The 21,485-nt window shown below is 42.5% G+C and overlaps 1 protein-coding gene across 4 annotated transcripts in view; it reads right to left on the reverse strand.

Moving 5' to 3' along the window:
* myripa (myosin VIIA and Rab interacting protein a) overlaps positions 1–21,485 on the reverse strand; it is a 45,291-nt gene that overhangs the window by 8,422 nt on the left and 15,384 nt on the right. For 2 of the 4 annotated variants that reach the window (XM_071362320.1, XM_071362322.1), the window contains exons 4-10: positions 16,503–16,639; positions 8,714–8,791; positions 3,470–3,567; positions 3,304–3,384; positions 3,077–3,232; positions 2,701–2,848; positions 112–713 (exon numbers count right to left, since the gene is read on the reverse strand). In XM_071362320.1, coding sequence (XP_071218421.1) covers positions 112–713; positions 2,701–2,848; positions 3,077–3,232; positions 3,304–3,384; positions 3,470–3,567; positions 8,714–8,791; positions 16,503–16,639 — 1,300 coding nt within the window. Of the gene's footprint in view, positions 1–111; positions 726–2,700; positions 2,849–3,076; positions 3,233–3,303; positions 3,385–3,469; positions 3,568–8,713; positions 8,792–16,502; positions 16,640–21,485 lie in introns of all 4 variants that reach the window. The other 2 variants (XM_071362319.1, XM_071362321.1) reach the window with 1 other exon arrangement.

Genomic DNA, 21,485 nt, shown 5'->3' on the forward strand with positions numbered 1-21,485 from the left:
AGCAGATAGAAGACATAGAAGCTATCAGAGAAATAAAATGATGTCCAACATGATAAGGGGAATAAGTGAAATTGAGGTCATAAGTGAAAGTGACAGACTGTCTCGCTTTACCTCTCCTCTTCCCTCCCCCTGATCCTTCTTAGTCCTCTTCCTCCTTCGCATCCTCCTGACTTTGCCCTCCTCCTCCAGCTCATCAGCCCCGCTGCTCTCAGCCTCCATCCCCTCAGGGTTAAAGTTCACGTCGAAGATGCCCGGGCGGGACGACCGACGTGAAGAGGGGGTGCACCGGTGCTCCACAGGCACCTTTCTCTTCAGGACGGTGAGCAGAGGCTTCTGGGGCTTCGGCCCTTGACCTCGAATCTGATCTTCTCCTACCTCAGATTCAGAGTTGAGGGTGTCCGTGCTGGCGTGGTGGTCCAGCAAGGGTGAGGGGAGGCTGTGCTGCTGGTCGGCAGAGGCCTGGGCATCTGGTGCCTCTGACCCCTGGTTGTTGTTGGCGTTTGTCATTTTCCTGCGTATCTCCAGCAGGGCGGCGCCCCAGGCCCCCTCTCCCCCCTCGGCGTCGTCTGAGCCCATCTCATCGTAGGCGGAGATCACACCGGACTCCTTCTCCAAAACGCTGAATACCAGTGACTTCCTCTTGGTCAGCAGGCTGGGCCGAGACAGCTGTGTGCTCTGCTGGGCGATCCAGTTCCCGTCTGGGCTCTTCAGCACTGAGGACGCACCTCCGGACACACACACATCAGGGTAGACAGATGCCACACACACACACACACAGCAGACAGGCAGACACACAAACACAGGGGAGGATGCATTTAGCCACCAGTCTTTTACTACAGTACATCAATAATAGGTCATTTTGTTTGTTTGTTTTCCCCCTATTGAACTGTACAAAGTTGCATGTATGTACAGTGCCTTACAGAAGTATTCATCCCCCTTGGCGTTTTTCCTATTTTGTTGCATTACAACCTGTAATTTAAATTGATTTTTATTTGGATTTCATGTAATGGACATACACAAAATAGTCCAAATTGGTGAAGTGAAATGAAATAAATTACAAAAAAATTGAAAAGTAGTGCGTGCATGCATATGTATTCACCCCCTTTGCTGTGAATCCCCTAAATAAGATCTGACTACCTTCAGAAGTCACATAATTAGTTAAATAAAGTCCACCTGTGTGCAATCTAAGTGTCACATGATCTGTCACATGATCTCAGTATATATACACCTGTTCTGAAAGGCCCCAGAGTCTGCAAAACCACTAAGCAAGGGGCACCACCAAGCAAGCGGCACAATGGAGACCAAGGAGCTCTCCAAACAGGTCAGGGACAAAGTTGTGGAGAAGTACAGATCAGGGTTGAGTTATAAAAAAATATCCAAAACTTTGAAAATCCCACGGAGCACCATTTAAATCCATTATTAAAAAATGGAAAGAATATGGCACCACAACAAACCTGCCAAGAGAGGGCCGCCCCCCAAAACTCACGAACCAGGCAAGGAGGGCATTAATCAGAGAGGCAACAAAGAGACCAAAGATAACCCTGAAGGAGCTGCAAAGCTTCACAGCTGAAGTTGGAGTATCTGTCCATAGGACCACTTTAAGGTGTACACTCCACAGAGCTGGGCTTTACGGAAGAGTGGCCAGAAAAAAGCCATTGCTTAAAGTAAAAAATAAGCAAACACATTTGGTGTTAGCCAAAAGGCATGTGGGAGACTCCTCAAACATATGGAAGAAGGTACTCTGGTCAGATGAGACTAAAATTGAGCTTTTTGGTCATCAAGGAAAACGCTATGTCTGGCGCAAACCCAACACCTCTCATCACCCGAGAATACCATCCCCACAGTGAAGCATGGTGGTGGCAGCATCATGTTGTAGGGATGTTTGTCATCGGCAGAGACTGGGAAACTGGTCAGAATTGAAGGAATGATGGATGGCGCTAAATACAGGGAAATTCTTGAGGGAAACCTGTTTCAGTCTTCCAGAGATTTGAGACTGGGACGGAGGTTCACCTTCCAGCAGGACAATGACCGTAAGCATACTGCTAAAGCAACACTTGAGTGGTTTAAGGGGAAACATTTAAATGTCTTGGAATGGCCTAGTCAAAGCCCAGACCTCAATCCAATTGAGAATCTGAGGTATGACTTAAAGATTGCTGTAAATCAGCAGAACCCATCCAACTTGAAGGAGCTGGAGCAGTTTTGCCTGGAAGAATGTGCAAAAATCCCAGTGGCTAGATGTGCCAATTTTATAGAGACATACCCCAAGAGACTTGCAGCTGTAATTGCTGCAAAGGGTGGCTCTACAAAGTATTGACTTTGGAGGGGTGAATAGTTATGCATGCTCAAGTTTTCAGTTTTTTGTCTTATTTCTCATTTGTTTCACAATGAAAAATATTTTTCATCTTCAAAGTAGTAGGCATGTTGTGTAAGTTAAATGATACAAACCCCCCAAAAAATCCCTTTTAATTTCAGGTTGTAAGGCAACAAAATAGGAATAATTCCAAGGCGGGTGAATAGTTTCGGTAGCCACTGTATTGTATCTTGAAACTGTAATTGTCTAGGACATGGAAGACAAGCAAATAAATCATTGAAATAAAAAGTGTAATTTTGAAAATGACTAAACTAGGTGTGTGGAAAGACCGTTGTAATGGTGCGTGTGAATAATGACTAGCAGAGTTGCGGTGGCCAGCAGGGTCTTACTGGAGTTGTCCAGGCGGTCAACACTCTTCCAGTTGGCCAATCCTGCCGCTCCTCCCTCCTTTTTCAGCCCATGCTGAGAGTCCTGGGAAACCCCAGAGCACTGCATCATAACGTTGTCATCCAGCAGCGAGAAGGCAGAGTGAGACCGCTGAGACAAATACAAATAATGAAATAGTTGAATCTCTAAAGAGAGGTAAATATAATCAACATAGGCCACTCTGTATATATATGTTCTGTACTGGTCTTATGTGACAGACTGGGTTTTGAACCTGGGTTGACTGCATGCCGCAGTTAGCCCTCTGAGCTAAAGCCTAGGCAAGGCTACTGATCACGTAAGGTAGTTAGTTCCCTGAACCACCTTACACTCCATACTAACCCATATAGAGGCCTTGGCGCGGGCTGATGTGGTGCGGCAGATCTTGGAGCTGGGGGAGCTTGAAGCCAAGGGCTGGTCACCACTCTGGTTGTCGGGGAGCCAGTCCAGGTCATAGTCTGGCTTCATCTCAGCTAGGTTCTTCCTCCGCCGGATGATCTAGCATGAAATAAACTGAGTTGAATTAAATTGTATTGAAATTAATTGAAATTAAATTAAATTGAACGTACTTTCTGCACAATGGTTGTGGCCAGTTCCTCAATCAGCTCTTCTCTGTGGTCTCGCAGATACCTTGCCTCGCTCTGCTTGTCCTAGGCAGAACAACAATGAAGTCAGCCAGACAGTCAATAAGATGTTTACTCTTTTTAGACAACTCCATCCTGCAGAATATGTTACCTGACTGTCGGTGTGTCCCTCTGCCTTGGCGATGGCCTCGTCGATGGCCTCCTCTGCCACCCTCAGTGCCACCGTTAGGGTCTCTGCCATGCTGTGCTCTGAAAAGGGATGGGGACATAACCAAGAGGTTTCTTTAGATTAAAGTCTGTCTTGCTATACACTCACCAGCCAGCAGAGAGCGGTAGTACTTAGTGGTTTGTTTGTCTATTTTTTGAATAATTTTTTTGTAATTGTTCTTTTTCAGAGGGGGTTACATGTACAATTTTTGGGGGAGGGTAACCCCGATCCATTATAGAGATCAGTCCTTTCTGGAGCCCAGATTATTTATTTATAAATCCCATCATTAGATGATTCGGTAGCTGACCTAAGATGTAAATATGGGGAAAAAAGGAATTACCTGGTAATGTGAAAAAATCTTTCAAATCTTGGAAAGTTCTTAAACCATTACTGTCCATGATATCGGTAAGGGTCCGGATTCCACATTTGCACTACTAGGGGGATGCAAAAGGCCGCCCTCCAGATCTCAAGGCATTGTTGTGAAATATTGGAGTATGGGCATGCCATTTTGATTCCCAGTTACATTGTTTTTCAATTTTGCACCAAATAGAAAGTGTGAGCAATAGTAGCACCAAATCGTAATTTACATTAAGGGATAGTGAAGACCACCTCTTCCAGGGCAATCTCTATTTACTCAACCAGGAGGCAGAATAATAATGTCTGAAACAATTTAAGATGGGGCCAAATGCTAGAGCTTGGAAATACAATTGAAAGTTTGGTAAAATATAGTCCTCCTACGTCTTTCCCTCTTTGTAAATGTACAAATTGTATCCGGGATCGTTTACCTTGCCATATCCATTTTTATACCGCACTATGAATTTGATCCCAATAGCCAGAAGGGGGAGCCATGGGATGCATGTACAGAAATTCAGCCATGGCAATATTTTAATTTTGACAATAGATATTCAGCCAGTCAAAGCAACTGGGATATTATTCCATCTACTGATGTCGGATTGAATTGATTTGAGCGTTCTGTTAAAGTTTCTGGTAATGGTTTAATCTAAAGAAGTAAATATATCTACTCCCAAATATTTAAAATGGGAAACGATTGGGATTCCATAAGTAGGGATGGAGTCCTCCATCGAGGTCTTGAGAGGCAGTAGAGCAGATTTGGTTAGATACATTTTGTCATTTGAGATTAAGCTGAATTTATCTATGATCTTCAATGCGTTTGGGAACGATTGAGATACAGTGTCTAGATATAGTGAAATGTAATTTGCGTATAAGGAAATGAAATGATCAGTAGAATATAGAGAAATCTGTGTTATTTCAATCGATTGCCGAATTGCCTGGGCCACGGGATCCATGGATAATAAGAACAGCAGAGGTGAAATTGGACCTCCTTGTCTGCTCCATCAAGTGATTCTGAACGGAGCAGAGCAGATATTGCCTCGAGTGGCGCAGCGGTCTAAGGCACTGCATCGCAGTGTTAGAGATGTCACGACAGACCCTGGTTCGATTCCAGGCTGTATCAGGGACTCAATCTGGCCCTCAAACCATCATGGTCACCTAATAATCCCCAGTTTATAATTGGCTCATTCATCCCCCTCCTCTCCCCTGTAACTATTCCCCAGGTCGTTGCTGCAAATGAGAACGTGTTCTCAGTCAACTTACCTGGTAAAATAACGGTAAAATAAAAAATAAATAAAAACAACCGGCCATGATTGGGAGTCCCGTAAGGCAGTGCACAATTGGCCCAGCATCGTCTGGGTTAGGGTTTGGCCTACCGTCATTGCTGGAACACTAGCGTGAGCCCATAGCAAATGAATGGAATCGAACGTTCGCAGAGCCTGTTTTGACTGGAGTGATGCTTAGAATTCCATTTCGCCTAAATGGCACCAAAAAATGTATCCCTTTTTATTTTACAACTACAATCTGTTTGTCAGACGGAACTGAAAAAAAACTACTTGTGTAGAAAGTAAACATCCGCACCTCAATGGTGTCAACTGTGCTTATGTCTGCATAATGAGAAAGTAGGGAAAAAATAAAAACTTCGGACTATTTCTGGACTGGGGGGCAGCTCCGGACTGGGGGGCAGCTCATGACTGGAGGGCAGCTCATGACTGGTGGGTAGCTCATGACTGGCGGGCGGCTCAGGCAGCTCCTGACTGGCGGGCGGCTCTGGCAGCTCCTGACTGGCGGACAGCTCTAGCGGCTCCTGACTGACGGACGGCTCTGACCGCTCGGGACAGACGGGAGGCTCTGACGGCTCGGGACAGACGGGCGGCTCTGACGGCTCGGGACAGACGGATGGCTCTGACGACTCGGGACAGACGGACGGCTCAGATGGCGCTGGGTAGGCAGGCAGCTCAGATGGCGCTGGGCAGGCAGGCAGCTCAGATGGCTCTGGGCAGGCAGGCAGCTCAGATGGCTCTGGGCAGGCAGGCAGCTCAGATGGCTCTGGGCAGGCGGCAGACTCTGGCCGGCTGAGGTGCACAGTAGGCCTGGTGCGTGGTGCCGGAACTGGAGGTACCGGGCTAAGGACACGCACCTCAAGGCTAGTGCGGGGAGCAGCAACAGGGCGCACAGGACTCTGGAGACGCACAAGAGGCTTGGTGCGTGGTGCCGGAACTGGTGGTAGTGGGCTGGAGACACGCACCACAGGGCGATTGCGTGGAGGAGGAACAGGGCTCTGGAGACACACTGGAAGCCTGGTGCGTGGTGTTGGCACTGGTGGTACTGGGCTGGGGCGGGGAGGTGGCGCCGGATATACCGGACCGTGCAGGCGTACTGGCTCCCTTGAGCACCGAGCCTGCCCAACCTTACCTGGTTGAATGCTCCCCGTAGCCCGACCAGTGCGGGGAGGTGGAATAACCCGCACTGGGCTGTGTTGGCGAACCGGGGACACCATGCGTAAGGCTGGTGCCATGTATGCCGGCCCGAGAAGACGCACTGGAGACCAGACGCGTTGAGCCGGCTTCATGGCACCTGGCTCAATGCTCAATCTAGCAGGATTGCTCAACACGTACAGGAGACACCGTGCGCTTTACCGCATAACACGGTGTCTGCCCGTACTCCCGCTCTCCACGGTAAGCTCGGGGAGTTGGCGCAGGTCTCCTACCTGACTTCGCCACACTCCCTTGTAGACCCCCCCCAAGAAATGTTTGGTCCTGACTCTCAGGCTTCCAGCCTTGCTTCCGTGCTGCCTCCTCATACCGCCGCCTCTCTGCTTTCGCTGCCTCCAGCTCTGCCTTGGGGAGGCGATATTCCCCTGGTTGTGCCCAGGGTCCTCCGCTGTCCAGAATTTCCTCCCAATTCCTATAGTCCTGCGTTTGCTGCTGCTGCCTTGTATCACGCTGCTTGGTCCTGGTATGGTGGGTAATTCTGTCACGATCGTTGTTAGGTGAAAGAGAGGACCAAGGCGCAGCGTGATATAAATACATCTTCTATTTATTTGAAGATGAAAACGAACACGAACACTAATACAAACTAGACAAAACAACAAACGACCGTGAAGCTACAAAACGAAAGTGCAGACACAAGCAACTAACGTCAAGACATAGACAAAAACACACAAACATCCCCCATGTCACACCCTGACCTAACTAAAATAATAAAGAAAACAAAGATAACTAAGGCCAGGGCGTGACATTAGTGGACAAAAAATTAGCTTTTCTTTCAAAAACAAGGACATTTCTAAGTGACCCCAAACTTTTGAACGGTAGTGTATATACATACATAAACATTCCTACATATACAAACATATATACACTTTTTTTTAGAATATACCTTTATTATTCCCCACAAACCCTACCACCCTTCCCCCAACTGGAGTAAACTAATAAACAATAACACTTAGGCTTCTACCTTCAGTTTATACATACTATACACATTTTACAGACACAATCTATTTTACATTAGTTATATTTTGTTTGTTTTTAGTCCTGGCCTTCCTCTATTTCTGATGTCCATCCAGTTTGATTTCTATTTGTAACTGTGCTATTTCACAAAAGTTATGAACCTATATACATTTTACAGACCCCGTATGTTTTACATTTATTATCTTGTCGTTATTAGTCCCATCCTTCAGCTCCATTCAACCCCTCCCATCTATCTCTTAACCATCCATTTTGGATTTCTATTTGCCATATATTTTTAACTGTGCTCTGATGCTTCACAAAAGTACTGAACCTTTCTATTCTCGTAGTTTCTACAGATTGTAAATTAAAGATAAATATTTTTGCTAAAATAATTATTATATTATTGATCGATTGACTTTGACTTTTCAAATCACCCAGTGTTGCTATCTGCAGCGTTAGTTCTAGGTAAATGTTGCAATTCTTCAGCCATTCCTTGGACCTGTGACCAAAAATGAGCTACATATGGACAGTACCAAAATAAATGATCTAATGACTCTGCCTCCTGGCACCAAAATCTGCAGAGCTGGGAAGATTGTATCCCCCATATATATAACATTCTATTGGTTGCAAGAATTTTGTATAATAATTTAAATTGAAAAATTCAAAGTTTTGAATCAGGCGTCGTTTTGCGTGTCATTTCATAAACCATGTGCCGTGGAATCGGTACATCAAAAATCTCTTCCCAACTATTTTGCAATTTATATGGCACAGCTGTAAATTTTTTGGTCGTTAAAATGAAACTGGTATATGTTTTTAGTTATCACAATTTCCTTTAACCATTTTTGGTCTTTAATGCAGGGCAGACAGACAAGTTCTTTACTTTTCCCCCCTAGACCTGCTATTGTTACTTGCCGTACAGTAAACGTCCCACACCTTAATGTGATGTTATATGTTGACAATAATTTGAAAATAAGTAAATGTATAGTTATTTTGCAAAAGAAAAGCCACGAGATAGCCACCATTTCCAATGCATGCCACCAGAACCGGAAGTTATTTTATGAAAATAATAATAATGATTGGGGGTGCTTATATTTGTCAACAAATATACACAAGTATGTAATGGATTTTTCTTTTTTGCATATCTCCTTGAGATACCTCAGAGAGTGAGGTCACAGCCAGGGATCAGCCATTATGGACAATAACCAGGGTTAAGTGCCTTACTCAAGGGCAGATCAACAGATTTTTCACCTAGTCGACTCAGGGATTCAAACTAGCAACCTTTCAGTTACTAGCCCAACATCCTAACCACTAGGCTACATACGGCCCACCTCTCTGCTCTTCCAATAAAGGCATGAAATGCTTTAGAAGGGGAAAGCCGGAAGCCTACCTTCACTCTGTCTGTAGAAGGCATTTTCACTACAGACGCTGCCCTCGTTGCCGATGCTCTCCTCATACGTGCTACCCTCTGCAAAAAAAATACAACACACAGGGCATGGGTCATGTTCAGTTGGTCACAATGTAGCAAAAAGGTGCAAACAGGAAAATAAAATGGCTATTGTTAAACTTAAGGCATTGGACAACTTTGTCTGTTTCAAATAATTGTCTCCTGTTATGTGCTTACTGAACAGGAGGACTATGGCCACAACATTCACACACAGAACATTCAAAATAACAGCTACAGTACACAGGCTATAGCGAGAAATATTGCAGATCAATTTAAACCACAATTCCTTTTGACAATTATTTTGAGCATAACAATGATAAAATACTCTAATGACATGAGCAAACATTGTAGCACAATGATGGCCTCAGAGTAACTGAAGTCGAATAGAAGGTTTTTACCTGAGCAGTGTTAACTTATGCCTGGGCTGTGGCAGTCATGACATTTTGTCAGCCGGTGATTGAACAAGCAAATAACTGCCGGTCTCATGGCAATTGACCGTTATTTTACATGAACACATTTAGAATTTACTGGCTTCCATGCATAGCCTACAAGCCACTGATGCAGACATTTGGGTCATCTACATCCATGTAATATAGCCTACACCATCACAATAAATCCATTATTTATTTTAGACAGGATTAAAGAAACATGATATGAAGAAAATGTAGTCTATTTCAGAAGAACAGAATAACATACTCTGAGTTGTCCTTACAGTATGTTAGGTCTTGATCTGGCTATGCCATGTAGCTGTGTGCTACACTAGTTCATTTAGCAGACAAGATTTGCTTAGAAATCCATGGTATTGCACCCCAGTATCTCTACTTGTACACTCATCTTCTGCACATATATCACTCCAGTGTTTAATTGCTATATTGTAATTATTTCGCCACTATGGCCTATTTATTGCCTTACCTCCGGTATCTTACCTCATTTGCACACACTGCATATAGACTTTTTTTCTACTGTATTATTGACTGTATGTTTGTTTATTCCATGTGTAACTCTGTGTTGTTGTTTGTGCTGCACTGCTATGCTTTATCTTGGCCAGGTCGCAGTTGTAAATGAGCACTTTGTCTCAACTAGCCTACCTGGTTAAATAAAGGTGAAATATATATTTTTTTAAATACAATTATTTTAGATTATTTTATAGTATGAAGAATGCAATTGAACAAAGCTGAATAAAATAGAAAGGATATTTTCTCCAAACGATTTGAGGGAGTGCGCACATGCGGCTATTCTGTGTTGAGCGGTTATCCATGGTTCGGATTTCTGTGTGTGTGTGTGTGTGCGTTCGTGCAAGTAGAAAAAAAACATGTTGACTCACTCTACTTTTAGAGAAACGCCAATGCAATCCTTCTCTTTCATGTTAACGAAACGGTCTATGACTCTGTCATAGAGTACACGCTTTTATTTTTTGCTGTCCTAGGCTACCTGGCTAAAATGTTTGCTCGCTAGTCTAACTTACTTTCATGGGCAATGTTAGCTAGTTAACATTAGCCTTCTACGTCTAGCTACATATTGAACTTCCATTGGCTGATTGGCTATTATTTTATATATTTTTTATCAAGGGAGGCCAAATGCTCGCTGGCTTCCCTTGCATTCAATGCTACGGGCAGTAACAATGTCATACTCTTTCTGCCCAGATAGCATCAGATAGATGGCCTACACATATGTTCTGCTCGCTCTGATGCTTTCTCCGGTGAGATACATTCAGCCTCTTGTGAATTGAAGGAAAATCATGAGACAAAAGATAAAAATGTATCTTTTTATTTGTAAAAATTGTGAATTTTTTAGAAAGTCTGGCTTCCCTTGGCACCCATGAACACACGCCACTGTTTGTGCACACATTTAAATGGTGTATCTGCGCCGCTCCGTGGACGTTTAGGAGAAAATAACACACACATTTCACAGACTGGACGAGGGGTCACTGGCTTTGATCCTTTGACTCTGACTGATGTCACACAGTAGAGAGAGAGAGTGTGTGTGTGTGTGTGCGTGCGTCTGCGTGTGTGTGTTTGTGTGTCTGTGGACCCCCAATACACAGCCACTTAGCAATAGAGTCGCAAAGAAAACAGAATGAGGCTTATTTGTTCTCAAATCTAGTTCACGTCACTCAAGTTCACTGCCTTCCTCCTTAAAAGGACTGGAAATTACCATAGTGTTCCCCAATCCACTTCTGAACTACATGAACACTGGGCGCACGCAGTCCAGGGATAAGGCTGATAATTCCTCACACAAGACCCAGTAATGCAGTTACATAACAACAAATAACCTCAGCTTTATGTGCATATTTAGAGGACCTGAATAGAGCTCAAAGCAGAATGAGAATGTATGACTAGGGCTGTTATGGTGACTGTAATACCACCACACCGACGGTCACCAGTCATGATGGCAGTCAAATTCCACTTCACATTTAGTCATGGTAATTAGGTTTCTGCAATCTCTGATGCTACTCGGCACTCTATTGTCCCTCTAATCACTCTGACATTAATGCAAATGTAATCGAAAATCTAATCAATGACTTCTTGAGCCCATGTTGCCCAACATTTCAATAGGTCATGCAATTGCGTGAGAAAACATGGCCTCTATTAAAAAGAGGAGGATCCCATCAGCTTTCTATAGGCTTACAATATTTATTTCTCAACTTTCCTAATATTAAGCACATTGCTTCTCTTTACAACAGGAGTATAGCCTACCTGGCTGGCATGAAAATGAACCATTCGCTATTTAAGTGCATAGATGACATGTATTTATTTCCGCTGCCCCTGATTCGAGACAGGTGCATGATAATGGTCCATTCTAAATCAAATCAGATTTCACACATATATTATTTAGTATATGTAAAGACAAGATTAAATCAAGAATAGTGTGATGGGTGACAATAGTAGCCTATCACTTGTGAATAATATATTGTCACTTGTGAATGATGCCTAGCTTAAGGCAAGAAACAGCGCATGGTTTTTTGCTACTTTTTCAAATCATGTAGCCTAGCCGATAGGCCTATATGTTTTGATAAGGTGTGTATCACAACTAAAGTGGCCAAATGTAACATGTGAGTTTCAAGTTTGGGGAAGAAAATGTTCACCATAAAAATGCACTTTTATAATAAAAGTAATGCATGCATAATCGCAATTGTGGTCACTTTTGAGAATTGTGTTTTCCTGCTAATGGAACATTTGCGCTGATAGCCTACTGCCATGTGCGCATTGCTGCGCTTATACTGTGAAGAAATAGCCTAATAGTTTATCAACATTTAAAGCTAAACGTTCTCATCTGTTGCGTCAGGCTCATTGCTTAAGGGTTTTTTGATGCTAGTGGTTGTATTAATTTGGCATCTACCGCATCCCACAACTGTCCCAGACTAACATGCATTTTTAATTTTTTTTATTTAAACCATCATCTTTGAAATGCAAAAGAAAGACCAAAATGTATTATTCCAGCCCAGGCGCAATTTAGATTTTGGCCACTAGATGGCAGCAGTGTATGTGCAAAGCTTTAGATGAATCCTATGAACCATTGCATTTCTGTTCAACATTTTGTATCAAGACTGCCCTAATTGGTTTATTAATACATTTTCATAACTGTGCTATCTCCTCAAACAATAGCATGGTATTATTTCACTGTAATAGCTACTGTAAATTGGACAGTGTAGTTAGATTAACAAGAATATAAGCTTTCTGGCAATATCAGATATGTCTATGTCCTGGGAAATGTTCTTGTTACTTACAACCTCATGCTAATCACATTAGCCTACGTTAGCTCAACCGTCCCGCGGGGGACCCACCAATCCTGTAGAGGTTTTAAAGCTACTTCTCAGATAGAGTTCAATTGGTCAAATCGGAGGGCCTGCTGTCGGGACCTCTGGCAGTCTCTATGGGGGTGCCACAGGGTTCAGTTCTCGGGCCAACTCTTTTCTCTGTATATATCAATGATGTCGCTCTTGCTGTGGGTGATCCTTTGATCCACCTCTACACAGACGACACCATTCTGTATACATCTGGCCTTTCTTTGGACACTGTGTTAACAAACCTCCAAACGAGCTTCAATGCCATACAACACTCCTTCCGTGGCCTCCAACTACACTTAAATGCTAGTAAAACTAAATGCATGCTCTTCAACCGATCGCTGCCCGCACCCGCCCACCCGACTAGCATCACTACTCTGGACGGTTCTGACTTAGAATATGTGGACAACTATAAATACCTAGGTGTCTGGCTAGACTGTAAACTCTCTTTCCAGACTCATATTAAGCATCTCCAATCCAAAATGAAATCTAGAATCGGCTTCCTATTTCGCAACAAAGCCTCCTTCACTCATGCTGCCTGACATACCCTCGTATAACTGACTAACCTACCGATCCTTGACTTCGGCGATGTAATTTACAAACTAGCCTCCAACACTCTACTCAGCAAATTGGATGCAGTCTATCACAGTGCCATCCGTTGTCACCAAAGCCACATATACTACCCACCACTGAGACCTGTATGCTCTCGTTGGCTGGTCCTCGCTACATATTCCTCGCCAAACCCATTGGCTCCAGGTCATCTATAAGTCTTTGCTAGGTAAAGCTCCGCCTTATCTCAGTTCACTGGTCACCATAGCAACACCCACCCGTAGCATGCGCTCCAGCAGGTATATTTTACTGGTCATCCCCAAAGCCAACACCTCCTTTGGCCGCCTTTTCTTCCAGTTCTCTGCTGCCAATGACTGGAACAAATTGCAAAAATCACTGAAGTTGGAGACTTACATCTCCCTCACTAACTTTAAGCATCAGCTGTCAGAGCAGCTTACCGATCTCTGCAGCTGTACACAGCACATCTGTAAATAGCCCATCCAACTACCTACCTCATCCCCATATTTGTTTTTGTTTTTCTGCTCTTTTGCACACCAGTATTTCTACTTGCACATCTATCACTCCAGTGTTAATTGCTAAATTGTAATTACTTCGCCACTATGGCCTATTCATTGCCTTACCTCCTTACTTCATTTGCACACACTGTATACAGATTTTTCTATTGTGTTATCGACTGGACGTTTTTTTATCCCATGTGTAACTCTGTGTTGTTGTTTTTGTCGCACTGCTTTGCTTTATCTTGGCCAGGTCGCAGTTGTAAACGAGAACTTGTTCTCAACTGGTCTACCTGAATAAATCAAGGTGAAAAAATTGTAAAAAAATATTATTATTATTTTTTTAAATAGATGGCCCTCCCTTCAACAATATATGTAGTATTTTACCTAGATATTCCCTGAACGCTTAAAATTCGTCCTTTTAGCATGATATGACATTAGAGGAATTTTGAAAGTTGTAGGTTCGCAGACCACTGTGGAAAAGAGTAGAGGTGGAAAGACCTGCTTTATAGCATTGCATGACTTTATCATTGTATTTGCCAGTCAGAGAAAAAATTGCCTTTTATAAACATTTCATGCAATTCTACTTCATTTTACATATTAGCAGCATATTTTTTTTATGCCACACAGATGACCAAAATGACTGGCTAAGAATGGACAGAGAGATAGGCCTATGTGTTCATCTGATCATATTTCTCCAATACCAAATCAGTGTGTTTTGTTTGCAACGAAACTGTCCCTGTTTGCAAATAATTAGGAATCTGAGCATGTTACTTTCAAAAGTTAGGCCTACCATTCCACCCTAGAAAGAGCAGGCCTACCCTTCCACCCTAGAAAGAGTAGGCCTACCCTTCCACCCTAGAAAGAGTAGGCCTACCCTTCAACCCCAGATAGAGTAGGCCTACCCTTCAACCCGAGATAGAGTAGGCCTACCCTTCAACCCCAGATAGAGTAGGCCTACCCTTCAACCCCAGATAGAGTAGGCCTACCCTTCAACCCCAGATAGAGTAGGCCTACCCTTCCACCCTAGAAAGAGTAGGCCTACCCTTCCACCCCAGAAAGAGTAGGCCTACCCTTCCACCCTAGAAAGAGTAGGCCTACCAACGTAGAAAAATGTAAGCTTTGACTGCTGGCTACTCTTCTTCTGTGGCTTAACTCAATGAGAGGTTCAATTTTATTTTCTCCAAAATCTTAAGCTAACAAGGGGTAGGCCTGTGCTTCTTGGCCATTTTCTTTAATAAAAGGTAGACATGGCACACCCTCTCATACCCCCTCAATTTGAGTATTGGCTTTAATGTAACAGTCACACCCTGATCTTTTTCACCTGTCCTTGTGATTGTCTCTACCCCCCTCCAGGTGATGCCCATCTTCCCCATTAATCCTTGTGCATTTATACCTGTGTTCTCTGTTTGTCTGTTGCCAGTTCGTCTTGTTTGTTAAGTCAACCAGCGTTTTTGTATCAGCTCCTGCTTTTCCCCAGTCTCTCTTTTCTCATCCTCCTGGTTTTGACCCTTGCCTGTCCTGACCCTGAGTCTGCCTGCCGTCCTGTACCTTTGCCCCACCTCTGGATTACCGACCTCTGCCTGACCTGACCCTGAGCCTGCCTGCCGTCCTGTACCTTTACCCCTGTTGCTGTAATAAACATTCTTTGCCCCTGTTGCTGTAATAAACATTGTTACTTCGACACGGTCTGCATCTGGGTCTTACCTTTATGCGGATAGTTACAGCCCTTCACTGACAGGGAGGTAGGTTATTTAAAGAGTGCATGGTGGGTGGAGGAATTGAAAGACCAATCTATGGATATAGCAGCCTACAGCCTAATTGAATCTGTAAAACAGGCAGGCATGCCTCTTATTTCTTAAATAGTAAGAAATAGGCTCCAACACAAAGTCTTCTTGTTGTTAGTAAAGTCTAATTCAAATGAAGACGGTTGCCTACTCGAATTTGCCTACTTTCAGCAACATTAGCTGTCCGTTCCCGATTGATTGTGCTGTGGCTGCTGCATCAAGTTTTAGCAGCACAAAGTTACTTGAATCTGCCTTATTGAGAGGTCAATAACTCTGATAACTACATCATGGGTAAGAAAAATATTGTTTTTATCAAATCAATTATAGTTGTAGCAAACTATCATAGTTGACCTTCTCAACTTTGCGCTCTTCCTTCTCAAACGGAACAAAACATAAAGTATAGGCTAGTCCACGTGCAATTTTTTTTAGACTAAGCCTAATTTAAAAAATACTTTTGGATGAAGCCTTTCACTCCTCCTGAACTGCCACTGTAGGCCTACACAGCACAGCCATTGGATGGCAGCACACAAAAAGGTTTTTGATCAGCAAGAGCAGAGCAGCCCGGGGCTCCGGGTTGGAATATCCATTGCAGTGTGTAATGCAATCGTATTTACACCATCCCAGCAGCTATCTTAGAAATATATAACTTTGCTCTGTGCTTTGCTTCTCCGAGCATGCACTTCGTAGCCCATAGCCTAGGCTATGGATCATTTGACTTGAGACAACACTAAATAGCCTATAGGCGCATTTGATATTAAGCACCCAGCGGAGAATCAGAGATGAGGGACGGCATCGGGCACATGTCGATTTATAGCTTAATAAGCAATTCATTCTAAAACACGAAGAAATATTGACATTTTATCAATTACAAATGACATGTTCTCCCCTGGACTCGATTATTAAAATACTAAACCCTCCCCCTTGACTGAAATTGAAAAAGCATGACCCTCCCCATGTAACCATTCTGTAAATGTTGATCCATCCCTAAGATGGTGGAAGATTTGACACAAGCAGAGAGTCTCTGCACTCTTACGGTCAATGCAAACATTCGATTAAAGTAGTGGCAGCAGTAAAAAAACAATGGTCCAGTCCAGTACCTGTGAGTTCTCCCAGCGTCCCTTGCTCCGCCAGGTGTTTTCTGTATAGTGTCTTCAGCACCTTGGCACTACCAAACCTCTTGAAGCGACACTTTACATTGTTGTAGTACCACTCCAGGGACTGGGTCTTCAGAAGCCTGGCACAATGACAACAGAGAGGAGAGAGAAAGGAGGACTGATGAGATGTGGTGATATACAGTGCTTCGGAAAGTATTCACACCCCTTGATATTTTCCTGACGTTGTGTTACAGCCTGAATTTTAAATAGATTAAATATATTATTTTTTTCACTGGCCTACACAATACACCATAATGTCAAAGTGGAATTATGTGTTTAGAATATTTTACAAATAAATAAAAAATGAAAAGATGAAATGTCTTGAGTCAATACGTTTTCAACCCCTTTGTTGTGGCAAGCATAAATTAGTTCAGGAGTATAAATGTGCTTAACAAGTTGCATGGACTTGTGTGCAATAAAAATAAATAAATAAAATGTTTAACATGATTTTTGAACGATTTCCTCATCTCTGTACACCACACAAACAATTATCTGTAAGGTCCATCAGTCGAGCAGTGAATTTCAAACACAGATTCTGTTCAGGGACTATTCCATTTGGTTGTAACTTTTAGGACTATTCCATTAGCTCCATTGTTCTGGGTAAGGGCTAAGGCATTCTGTGACCTCTACTGTAATAACCTCTACTGTGTGTGACCACGCAAAGCCCATACCTCTGAGTCAAGGGGACCATGACACACACAATCACACACACACAGATCCCTTGTCCTCATCTCACTTTGTTGAACATCTGCCAACTTATTCTAGGTGGGAGATCTCTGATTGTAGACATATTTATTTCCCTTAAATCGATTGTCTATTTCCTCCCCAAAGGACACTGGGTTAGGGTTAACCCTAACCCTAACCCTATTTCCCTAACCCTAAACCTAACCCAAACCCTAAACCTAAACACCTAACTCTAAACCTAATCCTAACCCTAATTGTAACCCTAACCCCTAAACCTAACCCCTAAGCTTAAAATAGTCTTTGTCTTTGTGGGGACTTGAGAAATGTCCCCAACGAGGGAGAATTTCCCTTGTTTTACTATCCTTTTGAGGATTTCAGGTCCCCATGAGGATAGAAGAACAAGATCACACACAGACACACACACACACACTTAATTCTAGCTGCGTATGTAGGTAAACAGTCCACAGGTCTAAATCCTACAGTGGAACAGCTGGGCAGAACAGGGCTGTCATTAGAAACAGCTGGTCCAGAGTTTACAGGCCTTCTGTCTCCTCCTGTACAATCTCAGTTAATGACCTGCCAATGACCTGCTCAAATCAAATTATTAGTAACATACACATGTTTAACAGATGTAGTGAAATGCTTGTGCTTCTAGCCCCGACAGTGCAGTAATATGTAACAAGTAATATCTAACAATATCTAACAATTCACAACATATACCCAATACACACAAATCTAGTAAAGGAATGGAATTAAGAATGCTAATTCCTAAACACTGTCAACCAATAACACACTGACTGATATACAAATAAGGAGTATTTATTATTTATGAGGCAAGGTTCTTTGTAGATCAGTCAGTCAGCAGTTGCCAGTAGGTCGTCAGTCGACTCTATTGTCTCTTGAACACTCTCAGCCAAAAGCCTGCTTTTCTCTGTATACTCTCAGCCAGAGGTCTTCACGGATCCAGTTGTACCCGAAAACCCGAGAGGGTCCGGATTCAGAATTCTAAATAATGTCACGGGTCTGGGTCGGATCTGATATGTTTGTCACGGATCTCGTTCTGTGTAATTTTAAATGACTTGTCCGGAAGGACCCATATAGATCCGAACCCGACTGCTGCGGTAGAGAGAGAGAGAAAGAATGTGTATAATTTATGCTGCTGCTCTTTGCTTTTCACGAGAGTGTGTATGTAGCCTGTTGTTGTTGTTGTTGGCCAATCATAAGTCATCAAAGCGGCAATAGGCTACAGTCATAAAGCCTCCTTGTGGGGCAAAAGTTAGGAGATATCTAATCAATGGAAGATGGAATTAAAATGACTGAATTAAAAGTTAAAGGAGAAGGATAGTCTACAACGACCAAGAGCCAACAGACTGCAGCTTAATATTCTGAATGGAGTTGTTATTTGTAACTATGAGAAAGTGCATGCACTGCAGCCTTTTCTGCTGCTTCCCTCGTTCAGATGATGGGTGGTTCAGAGAGGTTAATTAAAAAGACTGATATTGTTTTTTGTTTAATTATCTTCAACTTTACTCTGAGGGACATAACTGCCAGATTGCTGTCCATGCTGCTGAATCTGCTTGTAGGCTGTTAATTTACCTGGCAAAGTCACAATTGGCCATATCAACGGCGATGGTAGGCTATAGATGTACATTTGCGAGCACTATAACGGTGAGAGGACAATTGCCCTTTTCTCTTTATGTTGGATATTTTTCCAGCTCCTGTGACAATGTTGGATGTGCGGTAAACACTCCATAGTCTATGTCGTCTTAATATTATATGCCCATGGGGCGCAATTATGGTTCCTGTAGCCTAACTCTATTTAGACATACTGTAGCTTATTTAAAACAAGTAGCTTTTTTGTTTTATTAGAATTTGATTCGAATTATTCACTGTCTTTTTAGATCTTATCAATGGTGACTTATCTTGCTTTTTGGCAATGTTTGGCCCATGGCTCATTATGCATTTTATTGTTGGCCTACATAAGTGCGAATGCTATGTTAAACAATATATTTCCATATTAAAGCCATGCAATTACTTAGAACAATGTGGACTGTTCAATATATTAAGAAAATATGGGATAGCATTACATTTTGGCATTTTGTTTATGTAGGCTATTTAACAAACTAGGCTACAATGGACTAACATTTGAATTGGAGTTGGAGAATTGGAGAAGCAACCACATATTTAGCCAGGGTAGGACCAGGACATCTGGTCACAATGCGGACTCAGAGGACAGATAAGAGACACATGTTAGTACCATGTGTAGACGCATGTCTGAAAATGTGGGCACAATCAGAATGTGGACAAAAATCAGGACACAGAACCCATCTTAGCGCCAGGTATAAACAAGGCCAGAGAGATGCTGGACAAGTCAAGCAGGGCAACAAGCATAGCCTACACAGTTCTTCTGCATCCTGCCTCATTGAACCAACTCACTAAGGCATGAAAGCACCACCTGTAGTGCAGCTGCTAGTCTCTCATGACAGACAAAATCGACTTACTGGCCAGACAATGCAAGATTTAATTCTGGGTGCCAAAGTTATGCACCTGCATTAATTTGATTACTCTGTTGTCGCAGATATTTTTCCTGTGAAATTTAAATTGTAATGTATTTCAGATTTAAAAAGGCTTCTAAAGTTTGTAATGTCCACTTTAAAATGTCAAAGCATTTATCAACCCCTACAAAAATGTCCATGAATTATAATCCACATAATAATTCACATTTCCTGTTGTTGAAGTAATATTTTCCTGCTGTGAGAAACTGGTCAAATTAAAGTAGTACTGTACATATGTAGAGGCATTGAGTTCTGGAGGAGCACCAACCCACTGCAGCCACAGTTGATGCATTAAATACAGTTGGTCCACAGAGAATCAGAAGTGTTTGACATCTTCAGAGTGCAGTAGCCAATTGTGAGGATGAGATCCTCAACTCTAAAAGACAGAGGCATTTCCCCGATATTTACAGTACATTCAGAAGGTATTTACACCCCTTGACTTTTTCCACATTTTGTATTGTTACAGCCTGAATTTAAAATTGATTAAATTGAGATTGTTTGTCATAGGCCTACACACAATACCCCATAATGTCAAAGTAGAATCATGTTTTTAGAAATGTAAATTTTTGGGAAAAAATTAAAAGGTTATATGTCTTGTGTGAATAAGCATTCAACCCCTTTGTTGTTGCAATACTAAATATGTTCAGGAGTAAAAATGTGCTTAACTAGTCACATAATAAGTTGCATGGACCCACTCTGTGTCCAATAATAACTCATCTCTGTACCCCACACATACAATTACCTGTAAGGTCCCTCAGTCGCGCAGTGAATTTCAAACACAGATTCAACCACAAAGACCAGGCAGGTTTTCCAATGCCTCACAAAATAAGCAGACATTGAAAATCCCTTTGCGCATGGTGAATTTATTAATTACACTTTGGATGGTGTAATACAATACACCCACTCACTACAAAGATATAGGCGTCCTTCCTAACTCAGTTGCTGGAGAGGAAGGAAATCGTTCAGGGATTTCACCATGAGGCCAATGGTGACTTTAAAACAGTTACAGAGTTTAATGGCTGTGATAGAAAACTGAGGATGGATCAACATCATTGTAGTTACTCCACAATACTAACCCAAATGACAGAGTGAAAAGAAAGAAGCCTGTATAGAATAAAAATATTCCAAAACATGCATCCTGTTTGCAACAAGGCACTAAAGTAATACTGCAAAAAATGTGGCAAAGCAATTCACTTTTTGTCTTGAATACAAAGTGTTATGTTTGGGGCAAATACAATACAACACATTACTGAGTACCACTCTCCGTATTTTCAAGCCTAGTCGTGGCTGCATCACGTTATGTGTATGCTTGTAATCGTTAAGAACTGGGGAGTTTTTCAGGATAAAAAAAAAACGGAATGGAGCTAAGCACAGGCAAAATTCTAGAGGAAAATCTGGTTCAGTCTGCTTTCCACCAGACACTGGGAGATTAATTCACCTTAATTCACCTTTCAATTACCAAATCTACACTTGAATTTCTTATCAAGACGACAATGAATGTTCCCGAGTTACAGTGTTTACTTAAATCTACTTGAACATCTATGGCATGACCTGAAAATGGTTGTCTAGCAATGACCAACAACTAATTTGACAAAGCTTGAAGAATTTTGATAAGAATAATGGACAAATGTTGCACAATCCAGGTGTGGAAGCTCTTAGAGACTCGCTGCCAAAGGTGCTTCTACAA

The sequence above is a fragment of the Salvelinus alpinus genome, chromosome 23, assembly GCF_045679555.1.
Source record: "Salvelinus alpinus chromosome 23, SLU_Salpinus.1, whole genome shotgun sequence".
NCBI lineage: Eukaryota > Metazoa > Chordata > Actinopteri > Salmoniformes > Salmonidae > Salvelinus > Salvelinus alpinus.